At 45.1% G+C, this 21666-nt stretch overlaps 1 protein-coding gene across 4 annotated transcripts in view; it reads left to right on the top strand.

The window, feature by feature from the left end:
• Positions 1–21666, top strand: part of LOC8029739 (calcium-independent protein kinase C) — a 63021-nt gene that overhangs the window by 20728 nt on the left and 20627 nt on the right. The window contains exons 6-9 of one of the 4 annotated variants that reach the window (XM_029985459.4): positions 2056–2188; positions 4218–4351; positions 8926–8961; positions 14610–14703. In XM_029985459.4, the coding sequence (XP_029841319.1) occupies positions 2056–2188; positions 4218–4351; positions 8926–8961; positions 14610–14703 (397 nt within the window). The remainder of the gene's footprint in view (positions 1–2055; positions 2189–4217; positions 4352–8925; positions 8962–14609; positions 14704–21666) is intronic. The other 3 variants (XM_029985460.4, XM_029985462.4, XM_029985461.4) reach the window with 3 other exon arrangements.

Genomic DNA, 21666 nt, shown 5'->3' with positions numbered 1-21666 from the left:
CTTGAGGCACTAGGTAACTCCACTGGGCATGTCCATGTTCAGAAGAAGCGTAGTGCTTTCGAGCATGCTGGGTGGCACATTAGGTGTTTACTGCACGTCAGCTAAAACTGTCGCGTAAATACCTCGCATTGCCTAGAAATAAGGTAGGTAGGTACCTTACTGGTCACTGTCAAGGGGCCCATTTGTTGAGCTACATAGCGTTTGGATCATTAAGTTCTTAATTAGAATTGTGTTACTAGCTTTTTTTTAGAATCAAATATTTCTAATCAGAACCTCGATGGTCACCATCTAAAACTACTAAATCAGTCAAATTTAGAAAGATTTGGATCATGTGCTTGGTGTTTTGCATTTCATATTGTCCTCATTTTTGCTCTGCCAGGCTTGCACCTGTAGCACGGAAGGTTACCTTCACGCACCATTGCATTTTTCATGTGTTTCTGGTTTTTCTAAAATCTACCTCCAGAGTCATTAAATATTATTATTATTATTATTATCATCATCATCATCATCGTCATCGAGTTAGTAGAGTAACTTTCAATGCTGCAAAGCAAGCAGTCATGGGTAAGTTACTTTTAAAAAGTAATTCGTTACAGTTACAGTTACTTTCAGAAAAAAGTAGTGAAGTTACCGTTACAGTTACCGCAACAAAAGAGTAACTCATTACAGTTACAGCTACTTTCAAAAAGTAACGACGTTACTTTTCAGTTACTTTTCTATAACACAAAAATTAAGGAAAGACTAGTGTTTGAAAGAAAAAATAGACACGAATCAGTCGGGCTTCCACCATAGCGGTAAATTCAAACTTAAAATTTAGCTGGAAAATTAGTCAATATTATGAAAAGAATAAAGACCACATTAAACTGGATGTGTTTTCTCAGATTTGAACACGAAGACTTGTTGTCGGAGTACTCCTTGTTGCGAAGTTTGCATACTGCGGTCAAATAGTTAGCAACCACCTTCACCACAGAAAACTACTCTCTGCACGCCGGCCATGCTAGTTCTTTGTTATCATCAGCATCCCTATCCTTGGTAGCACTAGCAGATTGCTGGCTCGTTGACGGTTGCGCTGGGTTCATGGACGGCTTTGATATACTATTTCAGTGCGTACCCGGCAAACCAGAAACAAGCCCTGCGCAAACAGCAGTAAATTTTGCCTCCACCGTTGAAACCACGCCGGAGTAGTGGCGTAAATCAAAACACGAAACATGCGCAGTGCGGAGTAGTGGCGCTAATCAAAATACGAAACATACAAAGTTCCCTCCGTGTGTATCGTTGTTTCACGGTTGATTCACCCGATTAAAAAGCGTGCGCAGAAAAAAAGAAAAACCGCAACAGAGATTGTGCTTCAATATACTAAGATGTAAGTGTTCAGTCACAAAGTACAAGCAAGTCTGTAAAGATAACTACATTCTTCTTTTTGTTTTTTCTTCACATCTGCACGTGCCTATATTCGGATAGTGACTCTCGAGAAAGAACGTATTCGCAAGTTTGTGCAAGGCCATCTGACATTCGACATGTCGGAACAGACAATTTGGAAAGTCCAAAGAATAGCTAGTTATATATTATTCACAAAGAACTGAAAAGTAACGACAAAAGTAACGTCGTTACTTTCATCGTTACCTCAGAAAAAGTAATAGAAGTACAGTTACAAGTTACATTTTTAAAAAGTAACTCATTACAGTTACAAGTTACCGAAAAAGTAACGAAGTTACAGTGACGCGTCACTAGTAACGCGTTACTACCCAAGACTGAAAGCAAGGTGCTAATTTTAACAACATGTACTTTAATTTGGTGACCAAACATTTAATTATGCAATACCAATTGGGGAGTGTCCGACCCATTGTAACGTGCCTCACCGAACGGCTCGGGTCTGTAAAATTGTGCTTGAACTGGAAAAATCCTTTGCCTAAAAGCAGGAAGAGTCAGATTCATTTGGGAGCCCAAGGGAACCCCCGGAGGGTACTTTGGGGAACTTCCATGCTTTAGAAGCCACATGCATCTCATACCTGCAAGTGTCTGCCGTCTGAGGTGCGTGTCGGTTCTCTCACGTGGCAGCTGGCGGCGGGAAGCCGCTTCAACATCAACATCCCTCACCGGTTTGTGGTGCACAACTACAAGCGGCCCACGTTCTGCGACCACTGCGGCTCCATGCTTTACGGCCTCTTCCGCCAGGGGCTCCAGTGCGAAGGTGGGTCTGAGCCGTGCCCGTCAGATCGCCGTCTTTTGGCGCCAGCGGCGCAGAAAGGCTAGCATTGGCGTCATGTTCTTGATGTTTTATGAAATCCTTCCACATCCCAATGACATCAACGTGCAATGGTGCATTTGTTGTACAATCAGCCATGTCCCATGCGCTCCTGTTCATGGAAAAGTTTGAGAACCAGTGGTTCTGAGACTTTGATCTCGAGAAAACCCTGTCTACCTTGAATGGCAGCCAAGGAGCCCTTCCCGGTCTCAGCATTGATTTATTAAAGCAGTGCAGAAGTCTTCAGACCTTGTAAAACAATAATGTGCATACCGGGAAGCGCTTGGCTCGTAGTTACGTATCAACAAGTGGCTCAGATCTGCTCGAATAGCACTTAAACTGGAAGAATGCTTTACTTGGGGGCAGGGACCATGAAGGAATGGTAATAACAATCAGTGCTCGTGGTAGGAGTGCTTGAATTTTCTTTAACGTCTTCTCTCTGGTGTGCTGAGGAGAAGGAGCAGCTCGGTTGGCTCTATGGGGTCAGAAATCTCGCTCATTGTTACAGCTACGTCGATCTTCTTTTGTTACGATCGTAAGTCTACTCCTAATTTTAAGGAACAGTGCAGAAAAGAATATGTTGACGTATGTTTGAGTAAATATGTAATTGCTAGAGTGAAATGGGTTTGTTCTGTTGAAAGGTTTATTGCCTAGCTTGACTGACGAGCAAGTGTGGACCTCAAACAGTCCGCATATCTTCGTTTGAGAAACACTGGTTGAGGGAAATGTTTGGTTAACTTACATAAAATCAATATAGTAGACTATGTCAAATACTCACCCTACTTGATATTGGGTTCCCATCACATTTGATTAGGCTTAAAATCGTCAGAATGAAAGCTTGCCATTTGTAGCCTTCAGTTCCAACATGAGACCACGGGATTACACATTATAAAGGGCCAGAAGTCCCGTAAAAAGGATTTTGCTTTATCAGTAGTACTTTGTTGTACTAGTGGACTAGCACTTTCACATTGAAAAACCTCGCTTAAAATTTAATGATTCTTTGTGTGGTCTTCTTAAAATACTCTGAGAATTCTCGCAGTATTTTAATTAGCGACTGTAGCACTAATGGGCTGCGAAGGTTTAATTCGAATTTTAATTATATCGTTTGGTGCTCTACTAAGAATTCAATTGTTTTCCATTCTACTATAATTTGTTTCACTTGGACCACAGCGGTCTCTACGGGCCGCCCCGCCAATCCAGTGCCGAGAGCTTATTACGTGATTACACGCCTCGTGCGTCATTGCGCCCTCGCACAGCATTGGATTGGTTGGAATGGGTCGTAGCACCTGCTGTGGTACATCGTAAGGTGAAACGGACTATTGTTAGCATAAAACCACCTTTTGCTGCAAACGGTTTGTTTACCGTAAAATACCTAGCTTGCACCCATTTCAGAATAACCTCCCAGCCCCTACATTTCAAACATTTGGTATACTGTGGACAGGGGACACATCAAACACCCACCCCCAGCAAACTTCTGATCGAACCGAGCTAATCGAGGTGCTCCTCAGCGTCTGCTGCTTCTCCGAGCACTCTGGTGCAAAAAGGCGAAGTTTTATGCACGTGCGTATGTTTGAAGCGGTAAAGCATGATGCCAGAGCGCCGACGTGCAGCGGCCTTGACGAGAGTGGCACGGCTGCTTCAAACACTAGGGGTTTGGCCAGATTCTAAGCCGCTCCTGTACCATTTTTTCGGGCCAAGCAAGAATCACTCTACTTTGTGCCTCTTCCGCTTTTTTGCTCTTGGAACTAAACTTTTCGTTATTGTCTCCAATTTTTTGGGTGGGCTCTTGCTCGGTATTTTGCGGTAGTTTATTCTGACAGAAAAATGGTAATGTTCGTTAGTGTCGGAGAATGGTGTTCCAGTGCCTCGCGTGACTTTTCGTTTCGTGACTTCCTCACATGACTCTTCTTCACGAGGCACTTCCTTGCGTGACTCTTCCTTGTGTGACTCTTCTTTGCATGGCGCTTGCTTGCAGCGTGCAGCATGAACGTCCACAAGCGTTGCCAAAAGAATGTGGCCAACAACTGCGGCATCAATCCCAAGCAGATGGCGGAAATCCTGAGCGCCATGGGCATCTCCGGCGACAAGCTGACCAAACGCAAAAAGAAGGTGGGCTTACGGGAGGAAGACACCCATCCCGCTCCAGGGTTGCCACCCCTCGATGCACTGCCACCGACTCAATTTTTGGGAAATGCCAGACGCAAAGTTTGAAACAAGTTCCTAAAGTTAGGGCCGCCGAATGCTTCCACGACTGCATGTTTGATAAGTGCTCCAGTTGGGAGAAACTATGTATTGGTTCACATATCTGCGTTAGAGTGCACTCAAATGCGTCCCATTCTCCCGTAATTGCTTAGGACGAGAAAACACATTGACTCGTTGGTGCCATCTATAAGGTAGACCTGGAACTGCATTCAACTTGAGCAAAGGTTTTGCAGCATTTGCGAGATCAAATGTATGTGCTATTTATGAGAAATGGCCATTTATAACATAGTCATCAGCTTTTCAAACTCAAGTTGAAAGAAGGATTCTTAATAAAATATATATATATGCAAATCTGTTGCAGGGCTACTCGATTGATGGCACCAGTTTGTCCTCTTGTCGTAAGGAACCGCAAGGCCGCTCAACACTCTCGGTTGCAACCAAATGCAAGTGTGTGGATTAGCCCTAAGTCGGGGAGGCCACCCATTCTTAATGTTATTGCCGTAAGCTAGGTGTAGGGCCTAGTATCGGGTAATGGACATCTAAACTGTACTTGAAGTACAAAGTAAATGGGAGGTTATGTACTTCAAGTGAAGTAGTTAGTACACCGCGGCTGCCTCAGTTATTTTCAGAAATGGCGGCGAATATTGGAGAAAGTCAAGCGGCCACTATTCCCAACACTGGTAAAGCCAGGAAATTAATTCTTTCTTTTAATCTATGGAGCAAAGGCTGTAATGTATTCAAGTTCCCAGTCTGAAATGCTGTATCATGTGATATGTAGCTTTTTCTTAATGAAAGATTCTTGGAAGTTCTTTTTCACTTTTGTCAGGTTATCTAGCTCTGAATAGTTAATCAAGAATTAATGGAATAATGGTGGTGCACAACATGTCCTGACAAGCTGAGTAGTAGTGTCTGCCACCTCTGAAGACCGATCTCACTTCGAAGGTTGTCGACATTTTGAGCAAAGTCTGGGATGTGTGATGAGCAGGAATTTAGGGGTAAAGGCATTCATCTCGAACCAGACGGTTATTCCGGCGTGCGTTCCACTGGCCATTCACCACTGCATTGTTGCATTACAAGGTGTGAGTGAATTAAATCTGCAAGAGCGAGCTGCATACTTTGTGCCTTCTGTGAATATGCTTCACATTTGCCAACATGGCATGCTTTCGGGAGATTACTCTCGTTTTCTTCAGAGTTGTAGAGGTCGGTGTTGACTGTTGCTACAAAAAGAATGGTTTGAGACAACGAAGATGCAAAAAAGAAATGTACGCTATGCAAAAAAATATTTGCAGTATCAACCCTCGATATTTGTTGGACAGACAAGATTGCCACCTAAGCGGACCAACCGTCGTGCCAATGAAACTAGTTTGCAAATTGATCCTACGGAGATGTTTTTACAATAACTAGCATTTCAAGTGGTTGATTCGTTTGATTTTCATGGTCGTCGAATATGGCCAAACAGTGTGACGGAACCCTCCGTCAAAAACTGAGTCTGACACCAACTTTATACACACGAGAACATTGTGCTGGCAGGACGGCGACACAACCTTATCTCCGGGGAATCTACTTTGTCGCTTGAGGAGATGCTCTTTCGTACCCCACCTAGGTCCTGGTGAACAATATTGTATGTTTGATCCACATGTTCAGCACCCGTTTACCACAAAGGGCAAAGTGGGTCAAGCTCACATCCTCTGATGACCGTCTCCAAAAGAGGTCCGTCCTGTTGGATTTTTTCCAGCAGCACTTTATTGATTGTTGACACTCTTTACATTTTACACTACAGGGAAAAGGTGCAGAAGTAGAGGTATAGCACCAATTTCTGCCGCATTACGTTAAAAGAACTCTGTCGCTCGCTAAGGGATTTACCCTTTGAACTCTTGGTAGAAGCACCGTCAGACGGCACTTGGACACTAATCTTTGAGGGGTCTACAAGGGTGCATTCGTTCCCCTTTGCAGGGAAAGCCAATCCCTCATTTGGGCTTGAAAAGGATGTCCTCGTAAGGTCACAAATCTTCTGTTTGGAGGAGCTTTAGACCACTACTCGAAATGCGGCTTGATGTATGAAATTGGTCACGGTGGTGGCAACCCTGGGGTGCGGTCACTGGTGTCGGCATGTACCGTTGGCTCCCTCGCCAACCGTGTCAGGGGGGGGGGTGCATGCGGTGAGGCGGGTGCCCTGGATTCTTGCGTGTCCTCTACGGTCGGTTGCATCCTGTGTTGGGGTCTCGGAAGAGTGCATCGTCGTTGGCAGGCCCTGGGGGAGGGGGCAAGACGTGCATGTCGTCTTACTCTGTCCATACGCCAGCACGGTGCTTGCCGGCACTATGGCGTCTGGAGCGTGTGTCCGACTGGTGCATTTACTTCGTCCTCAAAAGTGGTCCCTCGATTTCCACCGAATGACGTCATAAAAATGTCGTGCTGCTGCCATTTACGATCCTGGCGGGACTGCAGCAGCACAGAGATGAGTGCGGCAGTCATTTGTTCTGCTGTGGGTTGCCCTGCAGCCGGGCAGTCGACGGAAACAAAAGCAGACGCATGTCGGAACGCCATGGCAATGGCTGCCCTTGCATCCACTTGCCTTTTTTGCCGGCATTTCTGCAACCAAGAGTCAGGATTGCAACATCCAACGGCACGACACGCTGGCTCCCGTGACGCAATGCATTGCCACTTTGGGGCCACTTTCGATGCATGGGCGGAGTAGTACGGTAAACGCACCAATCGAAGACACTTTCTCACGCGCCGTACCAGCACGGTGCTTGCTGGTAGAGTGCTTGCCAGCGCAGTGCTTGCCAGTCCCTGTAGTAGACTAGCTGCTAGAGCTTGGCTCTAGATCCGGGAGATGTGCACAAGAATGACAGGGTTTTCTCGGGACTTGTTTTCTTTCTTTCTTGGGAGCAGGCAGCTCTGCCTTACGGGGTAGCTCAGCATTTGCTGGGCAGTGTCTCTGAAAAGGCACTGGGTGTTCATCTCCTTGTTGCTCGTGTTGTCTCTCCCATGTCGCCTACCCCCCCCATGCATGGCCTCGTTGCTTTGGTCCCGGCAACACTCGAAGCCGAAGTTAGCCAGCTTTGTCGCTGCTGGCCCCCCCCCCCTAGTGTGACACTGACATGTGATTTTTGGATGGCACAGTACTTCCACAAACCAGGGGATGGTAAGGCACTAGGCTCAAAGATAGCGTCGAGGCTCGTGGCAAACGACAAGCGTGTTTTTGTTCTTCGTTTGATGGAATCTGGAACGTGAAGTATAGCTTGAAATTCGGAGTGCCTCCACTGAGAAGTGAAATGGAGCTGACTGCACTTTGCTTTGGATGATTTTAGCTGCTTCGTATTAAGAATAGACGCAAATTGCAACGAACCTTTCATTCGCAGGCATATCTACCTCAACAAAATTTTTGAATGGGGTCAACGTCAGGAAGGCATGGTTTTATCTTAAATACTAGGCATCAACTTTTTTGCTCCCTGTTGTAAAGACAAGCATAATCTACGCAGTGCCGCCCCCGCGCTTACTTGCACGAGCATGTGGCTTCGTTGAGTGTCCCCTTCGCACGAGAGCCCGTGCGAATGAGTCGAGACGAGGCTACGTGCTCTCGCTGCATTGCTGGGAGCCGAGGCACTGTAGGTTTGACAACATAGCACGAAATGGTTGACACCGAGTATGGGTGCCACCAGAGGCTGAAAACGGTCCTTGAGCCAAAGCAGCTTTTCGTCTCCTGGTCATATCGCCGAGCACATTAGGGCAATTCTTTGTCTCACTTGTCCCGTGTTTTTGCTTTCCCTCATGCATGGATGTATCCGTCCGCCGCTGGAAGCTCGCTTGTGTAGATGTGTGCTATTGTCTTGCTCCCGGCTTTACAAGCGGTCCTCGCGCCACTCGATCACCTCCGCTTTTCGGAATCAGGCCGAACCTCCCAACGAGTGCCCGAAGGAGTGCTCACAACACTCCCCTTGCCATGGTGTCTGGAACGTGTCTCCGACTACTGCGTCCTCAAAAGTGGTCCCTCGATATTTGCCCGGTAAAGTCACATTCTGATCGTGTCGTTGCCTGCCATGATTCTGGCAGTAGCGCAGCGTCGTGATTGAATGCAGCGAATGCCCGTTCTGCTCTAGGTCACTCCATAGGGAGACAGCTTGCGGTAGCTTCGGCTGCCGGGAGTCGGGACGCCGCGATGACGGCGACACTCGCGTTTGCTCGCCTTTCTCAACGGAGCTTGTGACTAACCACCAGGACCGCGACATCCGCGGTGCGTGACGCACTGGGCCCCGCGATGCGATCTAACGCCACTCAGGGACCACTTTGGATGCACTAACGGCGCGGGACGCCGTACACGCTGGTCGGAGTCTCGTTCCACGCACGCACCCTCGCTGCCTGTCCGCGCGTCTCACTGCACAATGCCCTCCTTGCAGACGCCGTCAGACTGGTTTTTCTCCGGTGTGGTTCCTCATGCCTTCTCTCCCTCTGTTTTTTTTCTGTTTTGTCCACTCCAGCAAGGAATATCCCTCACCCAAGAGATTTATAACCAGGTGCATATCCCCTTTTTATCCTCTCTTCTATCACTGCTCATTGTTGTGCATCACGCTCGGCCGGGACGTCTCACACACGACACTCGTGGGTCCGTATTGTTTCGTGGAAACGCTTTTCGTGGACACACGTTTCGTGGACGCACATTTCGTCGACATATTTTGTCGACACGTTTCGTCAACATTGTGGTGGTTCATGGACGTCTGCTTCTGCCACAGTTCGCCAACCATGTAATGTATTTTTTTTTTTTTTTTGCTGAGTGTATAACTAAATCTGGAAGGCAGGGTTAACGCTGGACTCACTCGGGTGTGTTTACCTCGACCTTGGTCCTCCCCCCCTCCTCGTTTTCCCCCCGTGAACCGGGCAAGATGCAAAAAGTTTGTTGCGAAAACTGCGGAGTTGTATTTAATTAAATTGTTGGAAGGCGTGTCGATGAAACGTCCGCATGTCGACGAAACGATCTGTCGATGAAATGTTGTTCGACGAACTTATTGCTGTCGACACCTGTTTCGTGGTAACTTTTGTTTTTCCGTAGATTTAGCTAATATTGTTCTTACCCAGATACTTTGCGCATCATTTCTGAATGAGGCCGCCACGCCGCACCTACGACTTTGCTGCATTGCCATTTATTGTGATCGATAGAAACAGCGCAACGGATGAAGATTGAACAGTGCTTTGTTCTGAAAAACGTCTGTTCTGGGCATATGAAACATCACAGTCAGTGTATTAGTACATGTAGCCTCTTTGCATGAGAGGTATTATTTCTGTGTCATCATTCGCTAGGCTACTTTGATAGACTTAAATGACCGACTAATTCTGTACTCTCTAGGAAGGTAGGTGTGTGGACCTTGCTTCTAAACAATATGCAAAGTATTTAAATAAATATGGTAGCGTGGTTTCATTTGTGCTTAAATAAGCTTGATTGGTGGGGTCTTACATTTGCTTGTGTGTGGTTGCTCGGTCCCTGAGATGAGCTAGACTGCTTTTCAGAAATCTAGAGTTAAGCAATTGGAGGGGAAAAATATCTAGAAAGATAAGTGTTGGAAGAGGGTTGAATTTGCAATTTGATTTTTATTATGAAATCATGCTGCTTTTCCTAGTTAAGTTGCGCCTCTTTTTTTTTTAGGTGCCTAGGTAGTAGGTACAAGCTATTTTTAATCCAGGGAAGCTCTTTACTATCACTTTTAGGTATTTTTTTTACTTATTACAAATTTGCAACTCAGAATAGTTTTGCATCAGGTTCATACTGCAACAACAAACTTAACAGAAGCTAAAGAAGAAAGCTACATTTGCTGCATTCTTTCCAAAAAAACATCTTGCCCCAAATTAGTGCAAAAAAAAAAAAAAATTTCCGAGATAATTTTTTATTTTTTAAAGTATTTTTACTGATAGCCCACGTAGACCGTTTCAATAATCGCCTATCTTTGTCTACTGGACTGTGCAATGCATTCTGAGCATGCACACCAACCCTGTCCTGTGACCCACTGACTCTGCATTTTTCACTTTGGTGATACGCGCTGTAAAGGTTTATAGCTTTGAGAACAACTTAATGTAAATATTAGTTGATTGGATATTTTGCTGTAATCTCGGAACATCCAGTTCATTAGGCTTTTAAACCTCTAGCTCTGGCACATTGGCTTCACCACATCATTGCTAGAGGCCTTTAGCAGTATCAAATATTTCAGAAAACTGCTTTATCATCAGGTGTCCTCTTTTCTAGGCTTTTCATAATTCTTGCAATATACACGGAATATGACTGAGTTCAAAAATGATGCACTAAGTTTCTGTGAGTTCGCCTTGAATCTCAGAACATTAGCGAAACAATACTTCTGAATGAACTGATTTCAAACATTAATATAATTTTATACTTTTGACGAATTTGGGGCAAGACACTCGTTTTTAGTAAATGCCAACATGAGCAGTTTACCACCGTATAAATTATATTTATGGCCACGCACAGATAGTTGCTTTATGTCACAGCTGCTGTAGCAGTCTGAATATGAGACAAAGTGGCTCTAGGCAGTGAGTTTGTGATTCTGTTAAAAATAAAGGTGGAACTGAAGTGGGGCCAATAGCTTTGTGCTCTAAACGTAGTGTGTCATGGTCCGTGCTACATACACTTTTCATTGTTGCAAGATTAATTTTCTCGTAAAAGAACTTTTTAGCCCCAGATCGAGGCCGTGAGGCAGATTTTGAGTTTTGGAGCGAAACCAAAACTAACTTCTGTTTTGAGACATCCACTTCGAAATAGAAGTTAGTTTCGGTTTTGCAAACTGTGTCTCATAATGTAAATAAAAAAAATAAAAACATTCCATGAAAATTAATTTTTGTGATGTACCCTATATCAAGGCACTTGCTCAAGCTGCTACTTCTCATTTTGTTTTCGAAAGCAGTTTAATTCATCTAAGGGAGCATGTTATCAGATATATTTATGCCATAGATTTTTCTATTTTATTTATTAGGGAAGTCGGTTGATGTTTTTCAATGTTGATTTATTTTTCAAACATTAATCAGTGGAAAAAAATTTCAGAAAAAAACTAAGGTGCAGAAATTTTTAGAAATGGTGTTTTACGGTTTGAGTCAATTTTTTGTATTTTTGACACCAACGGATGTATATCAGTGTTTTTTGGTTGAAAGTCTACAACAGCCTGGCTGCATTCCTCTCAAACCAATCTATACAGGTCCCACCCAACAAGCTCGTTCAAATTCAAATGAAGCCACCCGTAGAAGACATAGCAAACAACAACTACTAAGTCTCTCACCAGCTGAGAAGACATTGAAGCTTTCCTTAAACTGCATTCAAAGAACCGAATTGGCAGATGCAGTTAGTGTGTTGGCTTAATACCCAGCCAGGAACAAGTCCAGCCTGCGCATATCTTTGACAATTTTCAATATAACTGCAATAAATCTGCAGTATGTGTGGCTAATAATAATAATAATCTTTACTGGATCATGTGCACTATCGTAGAAAGTGGAGGAGCGAGCATATTGCGAGTAAACAAAAAAAAAAAGCTTTTGTCACGTGACATCTTGCACATCCGGTCCATCACTATCGTCCACCTGGTAGTGCTTAACTAATCGGAGATAAGTTAACCACTACCCCGAATAAGTTAGCACAAAAGAATACTCTATTTAAAAGTATTCTTCCTGTAAAGCTCAGGTTTTCTCATTTTTTTTTTTTATTTGAGGACGGGTCCAATTCAAGTTTTTTCGGTTTTTCTCGATTTTGATAAAACCAGCTCGGGGTTTAATATTTGGTGCTTCTTGGTACTTACCAAAACACGAAACCCTAGGCATACCAGACATGGAAACCTTTAAGGTAAGAGGAATTTTTGCGAGGGTAGCTTCTCTAACCCCTGTAGTCAATCTCGCGAGTTAAGTGGAGCGTCGGGGGGAGTACCTCCACAGGCACGTGACGGACACATGCGACTGCTCGCACAAACGAGCATCTTTCAGAGCTATGCTGTTGTGCCTTTGCTTCTGATTGCACTGCACATAGAACTGTGAGAGGCAGTGTGTAGTAAGAGCATACACATACACCGATGCTCTTATGGGAGGCACTTTACAAGGTTTACTGAACCACTCCTCACTTAGAAATTGTGGGGTGTCATGGCTGTGCCTGCGAGCACTCTTGTAAAAAGCCTGTTGAAGTGCATTGTTATATGATGGAACAATTCGCACATGCACCACTTATAAAAAGCTTATGTATGTAGCATATAGCTACTGTCCTTTGAGAGTCATCCCTTAGAATTGTGTAAGGATACCAATGGCCAGTATAGCTGATTGTCCCTCTTGGCATCTCTTGAGGTCTGCAAGCAGAAGAGGCCATATGGTCAGTTTTACCAAAGAATTGTGCCTCCATTACTGAGCTGCAAACTGTGCAAAGCAAAAGGTCCTTTTCTATTCTGCCAAATGCCTTCCAGGCAGTGTTGCCAGTATGCATTTTTATAAGACTAACTGAAAAATATTTGGCACAGTATGCGTGAGTTTTAAAGAATCGAGTTACTTCCGTATTAGTTACAGCTTAGTTAGTAATGACGTGGTGTCTCGTATGGACAGCCTGGCGCACTTACCGTATTTTCCCGGCTACAGTGAAACCCGTGTAGAACGAACCCACAAACAGCGAATAATTGTCGATATCAAAATCCGGAAGACTTAAATAAAAATAGGTCTAAAAAGTACTTTTTTTCCCTTGGGAAGGCTTCCAAAAACGTGCAAACAACCATCTTCCTAGCCTGTCCCTTCTCCCCCCATTAAAAAGTAGGAAAGAAAGAAAATTCCAAAAGCTCAAGTTGCGAACAAAATTGAGCGAAGAGAAGCGATTCAGAAGTTGTCGGTTGTCCACTGAAGTGATTCAGAGAAAAGATAAGCAAAAAAAAATTTTGTTGCATGGAAAAAAAAAATCTCTTCAGTGCGTTGTTACAAGGCAGAAGCAAAGAGATGAGAAAGAAAGATAAGCTCTCACCTTACAACGAACGCATCGTGGAAGTTCGTTGTAAATGGTTTTTGCTATATCGAACTGATCGTAGCGTTTCCTGCTGTTCGTTATAAATGAGTTTGACTGTATAGCGTGCACTTGGCTTATAGTCTGCAAAGACAAGTTTTGGCTGAAAAAAGTTTACTCTTAGAATCCGTAGCTGGTGCGGGCTATCCGAGAAAATTCTCATACACGGCGCATCTTTAAGAATGCCTACATTATTAGCATTAGAAAAAGCTTGTAACGTACAGAAATCATTAACATAAGCTGTCAATCACAAAATCCATGACGTTTTGTTGTAATGAATGATCTCGAAGAACAAATCCTTGTATATAGTTTGGTGTCTAAAAAGAAAGAGATAGTCCACGTATCTCAACTTTTAAACGTGTATGGTCTGCGTACTAAGGCCCGCAAAATACGGTACATCCGTTGGGCTCGCGCGACTCTCTGAAACCCGAAGCACCATTAGGGGCACCAAACTCAAATTGCGTCTGGCACAGCAATTTGTTCGGAAATCGTAGAACATTGGCTCCATGCTCTGGGTCAAACAAATGAACTGTGACTATGAGCGTACGGAAAAGGTGAACCCGACGGTGTTGTTGTGCGGTGCTGACTTCATATTCGTGACTGCATTTTACGCTTAGCAGAAGTCACATTTTGAAGTCGCTGTTGTTTGTTTCTAAACGAGTCATTTATAGTTAGTGTTCTTTGTTTTCGATAAAACTGATAAACTCCGGAAAATAAACGCCCATGCCCGTTTTATCAAAATCAAGAGAAAAGCATAACATTTCGAATTGAGCTGTCTGCTGGGCTGCTTCTTTGGAACAAATCGCCTCGTTTCCCTCCAGGTACGGGGGCATTTTGCAAGTATTCCAGTCACGTGTTTGGGGAATTCTATCTCCATATCCTATTTTCCTCGACTAAGTACCGATAAATGCGGATTTTTCGTCCAAAACCAAAACTTTGTGTACCGGAAAACACCCCCAGATAAAAAAAAAAAATAAAAATAAAAGAAAGGTATTCCACTAATAGTGTTTTTATTCACACAACGAATCGTTGCTCGGAGCGTAGCCAGGAATTTTTTTTTTCGGGTGGGCTGTATAGTGGGAGAAGGAAGCAGGGATAGCACTAGAGCATTCCCTATGCACTGACTCGAGCGTGGCTTTGCTCCAGCAGACCTCCATCAGCGAGTCTCCCAACAAGCTGTCGCAGTCGGAGAGATCGCACACGTCCTCCATGCCGGCCACCTCGGACGAAGGGATGTCCGGTGAGTGTTGGTGCCACCCCTTTGGCACGCGCTCCCAAGAGGTTACACAATGTCTCTTCTCTGTTTCGTCGTTTGGAGTAGAGCCACTAAATACGCTACGCTTGGAGCGTCTTCACGTGGGTGCCGTCATTTTGGTGTTTGGTGCAGAGCGGGCGCAATTGTCCACCTTCACGATTCAGAAACGAGACTTCACGAGCTTTACACACTCTGTCGGGAAGCTCGGGTGACATTGTTTTGCTCCGCTGCAGGTTGTTTTAAGGGGGGATATGGCCTGGGAGGGTCAACTTTTGAACCCTTCACCCAATTTGGTTCAAATTTTGAGGGTTATTTCAGCACTATGAGGAAGGATAATCTGCCAAGTTTTAGCATTATTGGTCAACTTTACAGCATGCTACGGTTCTCGCACTTCAGAAAAAGGACACTTCATTAGGAAGTCTATCGTAGAAAAATAAAATTAGCTGGTGGCAAACTTTTTGCTTTAATGTGAAGAACAATACCCACAGTGCAACCTAGATAAAAAATAAATTGCAAAATATTCAATTATAACAAAAATAAGAACATCCCAAAATTTAAAAAGAAAATGTAAAATTTTTGTTTAAAAAAAACATTTTTTTTTTTTCATGAAGGAGTAGATTTTTTGAACTGTGAAGTAGTCTATCTTGTTCCCCAGAAAATTTCAGTCCCAGATAACCTTGAATGATGTCCCTCTGTATTCAGAATGTCAAATGATAGCTTTCCTAAAACAAGAATTCCTGCCAAAAAGTGAAACTGAGAAAAATGCGTTTGAAGTTTCAACTTGTTTTTTTTAAATTTTCGGACGATGCCAGAAACTCGAAATTTACCCGAGTCATTGGTGGCACCTTCAACTACATGAGCATGAGGAGGGCAGTGCGTTGAGGCCCCCGAAGAGATTCGTGAGCTTGGTCAAAGTGATGCCACAGTCTCTTCCAACGACGCCTAGACGTACCGCGAGTTCGTTCTCTCGAAACTTGCCAATTGATGGTGAGTGCGGTGTCGCGACGATGTCTCCGCAAGTCGAGCAGCTAACAACGAACTAAAGGTTGATGTCAACTTCTTGCAAGCTCAGTAGTTTTCCGGGGCACTTGAGGCAGAGTAAAATCGCAACAAGAGTCTGCATGGCGGACACATTGAGGAGCCGTTCAGGGGCTTTTCAACGGGAGCGTCTGTCAGCTCCGGGTCGTCCGTAATCCCCGCGTCGAAATCGCGCAGGCTGAGCTTCCTCTCGAACGTGGTCAGCACATCCGATTCGGAGATGAAGCTGTAGGCTCCGTTGTCCGCCAAGCACCAGTTGAGCTTGGAGATCGTGACGACGGTGGCGGAGACGGCGACGATGGTGCCGGCCCGCCGGCCCTTTGTTTCCGCCGTTGAGAACGCCGGCCAAAGCTACTGCGAGTGCTAACTTTGGAAGCAGGCATTTCTCGGCAGAAAAACTACCGGGAACAAAGAGAGAAAACGAATCTAAACAGCGGCAAACTAGCGATACGATCAGAAGCGATACGATCAGAAGCGAAAGAAGCTGCCGATAGCGCGCGCAGGCGGCCAATCGTGAGCCCTGTTTCGGGTCACAACCAATGGGATTGCTGGTATCATAGTTCCCACGTTTTTTCTGCTTGTATGTACGGGGTTCTCCCGGGACACAGATAGACTCAAACGTAGCAAGCTTCTATGGGCAGAAACTAGAAGAAACGGCGCTTCCAACGAGGGTAAGATATCTCGGCTGCGTCGAACGAGCGCGGAGTAGGCCTAATTTGAAAATGCCGAACTTCGCCGTCTGCTTGCTCGGCGGGTCGCCGCGCGCGGCCGCGAGCTTGCCGAAAATAATTTTTTGCGAAATAAATACTGCGCATTTATAAATAAAACTTTCTGAAACTATGCTTCAGAACATAGTGAACCCAAATATAATATTTTTTGAAAATGCATTTTTTTCAGAAAAAAATGGAATTTCGTGGCCGTACCCCCCCCTTAACACCTGGAGTATGGAAACGTGTTTCTGCCGATTTGAAATAATGCTTTGGACAACTGGCAACCATGTTTTAAGCCCCAAGATGACCTGGTAATAGTTAGAGAAACACATTGGCTTGAAAGGGGGAAAAGGAAATCATTCCCAGGCAAAAATCAGTCCACTCCCAGCTGGATTATAAAACTGGAAATGAGGCAGTCCAGCTGGATTCCAGCTGAACCGCCTCATTTCCAGCTGGGACCAGTTCCATAATCCAGCTGGAAGCGGACTGATTTTCGCCTGGGTTGTTATTGTCTTTAGGCTAGGTGGCGCGAGCTACCGCCCGTTACAAAAAGTACAGCCATTATCATCCATCCATCTATGGCTGAAGTCTTGTTACTTTGAAGGATAGCTCGTTTGGTGGCTCTAGTTGAGAGTAATTCTACTGCCAACTCCAGCACTAGGGGAGTGACTGCCCGTCACGATGCCTGCGGGACAGTTAGCACACCTTGCTCACATCTCTAGGGCTTAGAATTGTGTTGTAATACTAGTTGTAATATTAAATGTTGTTACAAACTCTTAGTGCCCTGGCCCTGCACACTTTCAGTGGTATACTCCTGGAATGGCACGACGACTCCATTTGCTTGTAGACATGCACAAAGATTCAAAACTTTCGAGTACCAACTTGCATATTCAATTTGACCCTTATATCTAGTAATAACTTTTTCTTTTTTAATTTTGAGATATTTTTAATATTTTCTAATATACTACTATGTAGTACCATAGCCTCCTTTATACTGAAAATGCCTGCCCAATGGTTTTGTTGTCGTCGTCGCGCTTACTTCACAGATTTGCTACTAGGGGCGCCAAAACCCCATACAGAAAGGCAGACGACGCTTGTCCGCAGCATGCTGCTACGGTTCACTGTAGCTAGCGTAAGCTACGTTATCCGTTAAGCTACGTGATAATGTAAGTTTTTTATGTTAAGTTACGTGGTAACGTGACCTTACGTGATCAAATAGGTCACTTGATCACGTAATTTGTTTGTGACGCGAGTAACTTTTTTCGGTCGTCATTCGACCCGCAGATAGAGCGCTTCGCAATTGACGGCATAGCTCAATAGCACGAAGCCGTCTGCTGCTCGTGGCACGCGCACCGCGACGCCACACGTACAGGCGCGGTCATTTCATACCATTTATTGATCATGGGCACATCAGCACCTTGTACTTAGCCCCAACTCTTCGTGCTGCATTCTAAGTCGCATGATACCTTACTGGTGTGTGCCAATGTGCAACTCGGACTCGCGAGTTGCACTTCCTAGTGGTCATTAAACAGGCTTCTATGGCTCCTGGTAATTCCCTCCTCAGGCACCAGGACAGGGGAGGACTATACTATCCATCAGTGAAGCTAGTGAGGGTGCTGCATGCGCTGAAGAACTTTGTAGAGATTTTACAAAAAAACAACAAAAAAAAACAACAACGAAATATGCTGAAAATGAAAAAGCCTTAGCATGCAGCTGGTGATACTGCGGTGGATACTCTTAAGGCCGGTTCAGACACTTGCGTTTGAGTGCGTTTGACTGCGTTGCGTCGAGAACCGAAATGCGAGTCACCGACACATCTGTGCTTCGTATGAAACGTGGAATCCAATTCAAGGAATCATCTTGGCACGCGATATAAGCAGCAGGGATGTTCTGGTTTTTTGTAGCCGCAACTTAGTCAAACGCAGTCAAACGCAACTGTCTGAACCAGGCTTTATACACCATGGCGCTCTGAAATACGCAAAGGTAGAGAAAGATGTCAACCATCACAAAGATTTTCTGCAACTTCTGTGTACTAGATATTTCAGGCCAATTTTCACAAACTACTCGGCATCCGTGACTGACAAGCATGACTCCAAGAAGATCTTCACCAAAAAGCCACAATCTACGAAGCCGGTAAAAAACTCTAGAACTGCATACGTGAAAAACAGTGCGGACCACAAGAGACCGGTCAAAACCATCAAGGGGCTGTGCACTTAAAAAAACAAATTGGAATTGTATATCAAGACCCCCGGTCAGTGTGTTGCCGACGGGTGCGCAGGCTTTCGGTCAGCGGGGATGTGTTGGAGGTCCTGAAAAAAGCCACACGACTGCCGCATGTATACATGCGGCAGTCATGTGGTTTTTCTCAGGACCGCCGCAACATACGGCCCGCCGCAAACATACGGCCCGTGGACTATAGTCCGCGGGCCGTATGTTTTGTGTCTGTGCTCCAGTAGCAATAAAAATTCTAAAGTGGTCACTTCTTCAACGTCGTGAAAGTCCGTCAGCCTGTCTGTCTCCTTTTTAATTGGCATTGACTATTTCCGTTGTCGACATGACAAGCACCAGAGGTCTGGTAACATTTCAGCATACAAACAAAACCAAGACGTGAAAGCTAAAAGAAAAGTATAAGACTTATTTATATATAAAATCTATTCTGACGGTGCCCTGCGCCTGGTATGTAGCATGGGTTACGAATGAATTCAATTCACAAACGGCATCACAGTGGACTAGCAACGGGCAGCGAAGAAGAGTTGTCTGCATTTTTGTATGGGGTTTTGGCGCCTCTAGCAGCAAACATGCGAAGCAGCCGCGACGACGACGAAGCATGGTGAAGCCAACCATTGGGCAGGCATTATCAGTATAAAGGAGGCTATGGTAGTACATATTTGAAACATGTTTAGAATATTTTTGGAGTGTGCTTCCCATACGTCTTTGGAGCACTGCAGCAAAGTGACAACCGCGGCAGCTGAGTTACAATTGCTGCTTTTTCGCGGCACAGCTGTGGGTGAAGGAAGGGCACTTGAGTACCGGCACATCTTTGAGTTACGACTAGGGTTCCATCTTCTCAGTATGTACCGTATTTACTCGATTCTAAGCACCCCCTTTTTTTTCACACTTGCGATGTTTAAAGAGGGGAGGGGGGGGTGCTTAGATCTGGAACATGCCCCGAACATACGAAATCTGCACCAGAAATACTAATTTATTATAATTAAAATGAAAGAATAAATGTTCTAAAGGAAATAAATAAAGTAAAGACTGGAGAGTGGCCCGCTTGCCATCAGTTTTCACCCCGGTCGACTAGTCACTCTCGCGACTAGTCTTTTGGGGATGATGTAGGGCTCAAGTTTCGGACCGTCGGCTGTGATGCACAGCATTACGGTCACCCTTTGCTTCTCATAGCCAGTCGGACGCACTTATACTTCTCGGGCGCCTACTTTGTTCATGGTGCACGTCCTTGGCATGTCGACGTACACAGGGGTCTCATCAGCATTGCCGATCTGACCAAATCCGTAGGGAGATTCGCGACGCAGCTTCTTCACATAACGTTGGAAGTTGACAAGCTTGTCCTCGAAGACCACCGGTAGCTTCTGGCAGATAGTGGTTCGGCGTCTCAAAGAGAAACCGTTCCTCTTCATCATCCGCTCCACCCAGCCTCAACTTGCGCGAAACACCGCATTTTGAACTGTCTGGCAGCGCCATGATTTCCGTTGTCTTCCGCGTAAGAAATAACCGTTCTCTTGAACTGCATCGTGTATGAAGTTCTCTTCGCACTCACGATGGATGACTTCCGCAAACCACGTGCACACAGTGAACGGAATACGATTGCGAGGCCAAGGTAGACGAATAGGCTTAACAGACTAAACAACCGACTGCAACAAGTGCAATGAAACCAAGCAGACAAAACATCTTCGATAGAGATTACGGCAACACTTTCGCAGCCTGCACGGATGCGATAGTGGAAAATGGCAGTATGTGCTGCCGTCTATTAACTGACGTTGAAGCCAAGCGCCAGCGGCCGTTCGCGACTCCGGCGCTCAGCGATACCGGCATCTCTGATCTCAAATTTCTTGTTGGGAGGGGGGTGCCGACATTCGCATGCAAACTTTTTTTCAGGTGTTCATGTTTGAAAGGGGGGGGGGGGGGGGGGGGGCTTAAAATCGCGAAAATACGGTTTTGACCAGCCCCAAAAAGCAACCCCTGAACTTGTTCTATCAAAAAAGGGCGAAACCAAAAAACCTTGAATTGCAGCTGTGCTTGAATAAGAAAAAATAAAAATTTAACTTCACGGAAAGGAATTTGTGTATACAGCATTATTTTGCGTTGACCCGAATGCACCTTGCGCAGAACTCTCTACGAAGCTGCGTCATCCCTCGGGAACTACACCCCACTTTCTCGTGTCATCCCCTTATGAATATCGCAATGTTTTCCGAGTATTCGGGTCGCGTGCATGTTCCCCTTGGGTTGGGAGATCCTGTGGCCGTGTCCTATTTTTTTTCACTCGAGCCCCGTTAAACGTCAAATTTTTTTCCAACACCGAAAATAGACTCGAAGAAGCACCGAATCCTCTGGGAACAAATAAACTCCGAAAAAAACACCCCCGAATTCTAAAAAAGATCAAGTCTCGAAAACAGGGAACCCTTTTTGCAAGAAAAGAAAGTACTAAAGAAAGTGCAAAAGAGCTAGTTCGAAAACATCTTAATCTAAAGCCAGCGACAAGGAGGAGTTACTTTATTTCTCCTCGTCTCAGGGTTTTGGTCAGGAGTCACAAAATTTTAGATCTCAAAGAGTCCCTATCTGCCCCAAATGGCGGCCGAGGAACCCCCTTCGGGTAACGACACTGACCCGGTGAAGCAGCGTAAAAGCCTGCAGACCTTGTAAACAATCATGTGTGTGCGAGGTAGCGTTTGACTCGTAGCTATGCATCAATGGGCGGATCTGCTAAAATGGGGCTTAAACTGGAAGGATGCGTTCTCAGGGATCAGTGGGCAAGCGAGTTAGCGCACCACAGCTATGTGGAGCCCGTGCTGCGGGACCCAAGAGGTTCCATCCTTACTCCTGCCCGTTTTGATCTGGATACGAGCATTTTACCGGCGTGCAGCAGCGTGTCCTGATTGTCTGGTGCACAGTGAAGACCCCCCAGGCTAGCAGTCGTACTGCACTGGCTACATTTTTCATCTACAGCGTAAAATTATTTGTC

The sequence above is a fragment of the Ixodes scapularis genome, unplaced genomic scaffold (genome assembly GCF_016920785.2).
Source record: "Ixodes scapularis isolate PalLabHiFi unplaced genomic scaffold, ASM1692078v2 PGA_scaffold10__122_contigs__length_95168666, whole genome shotgun sequence".
NCBI lineage: Eukaryota > Metazoa > Arthropoda > Arachnida > Ixodida > Ixodidae > Ixodes > Ixodes scapularis.
Note: the sequence above shows the minus strand (reverse complement) of the source record. Positions and strands in the feature narration are given on the sequence as shown.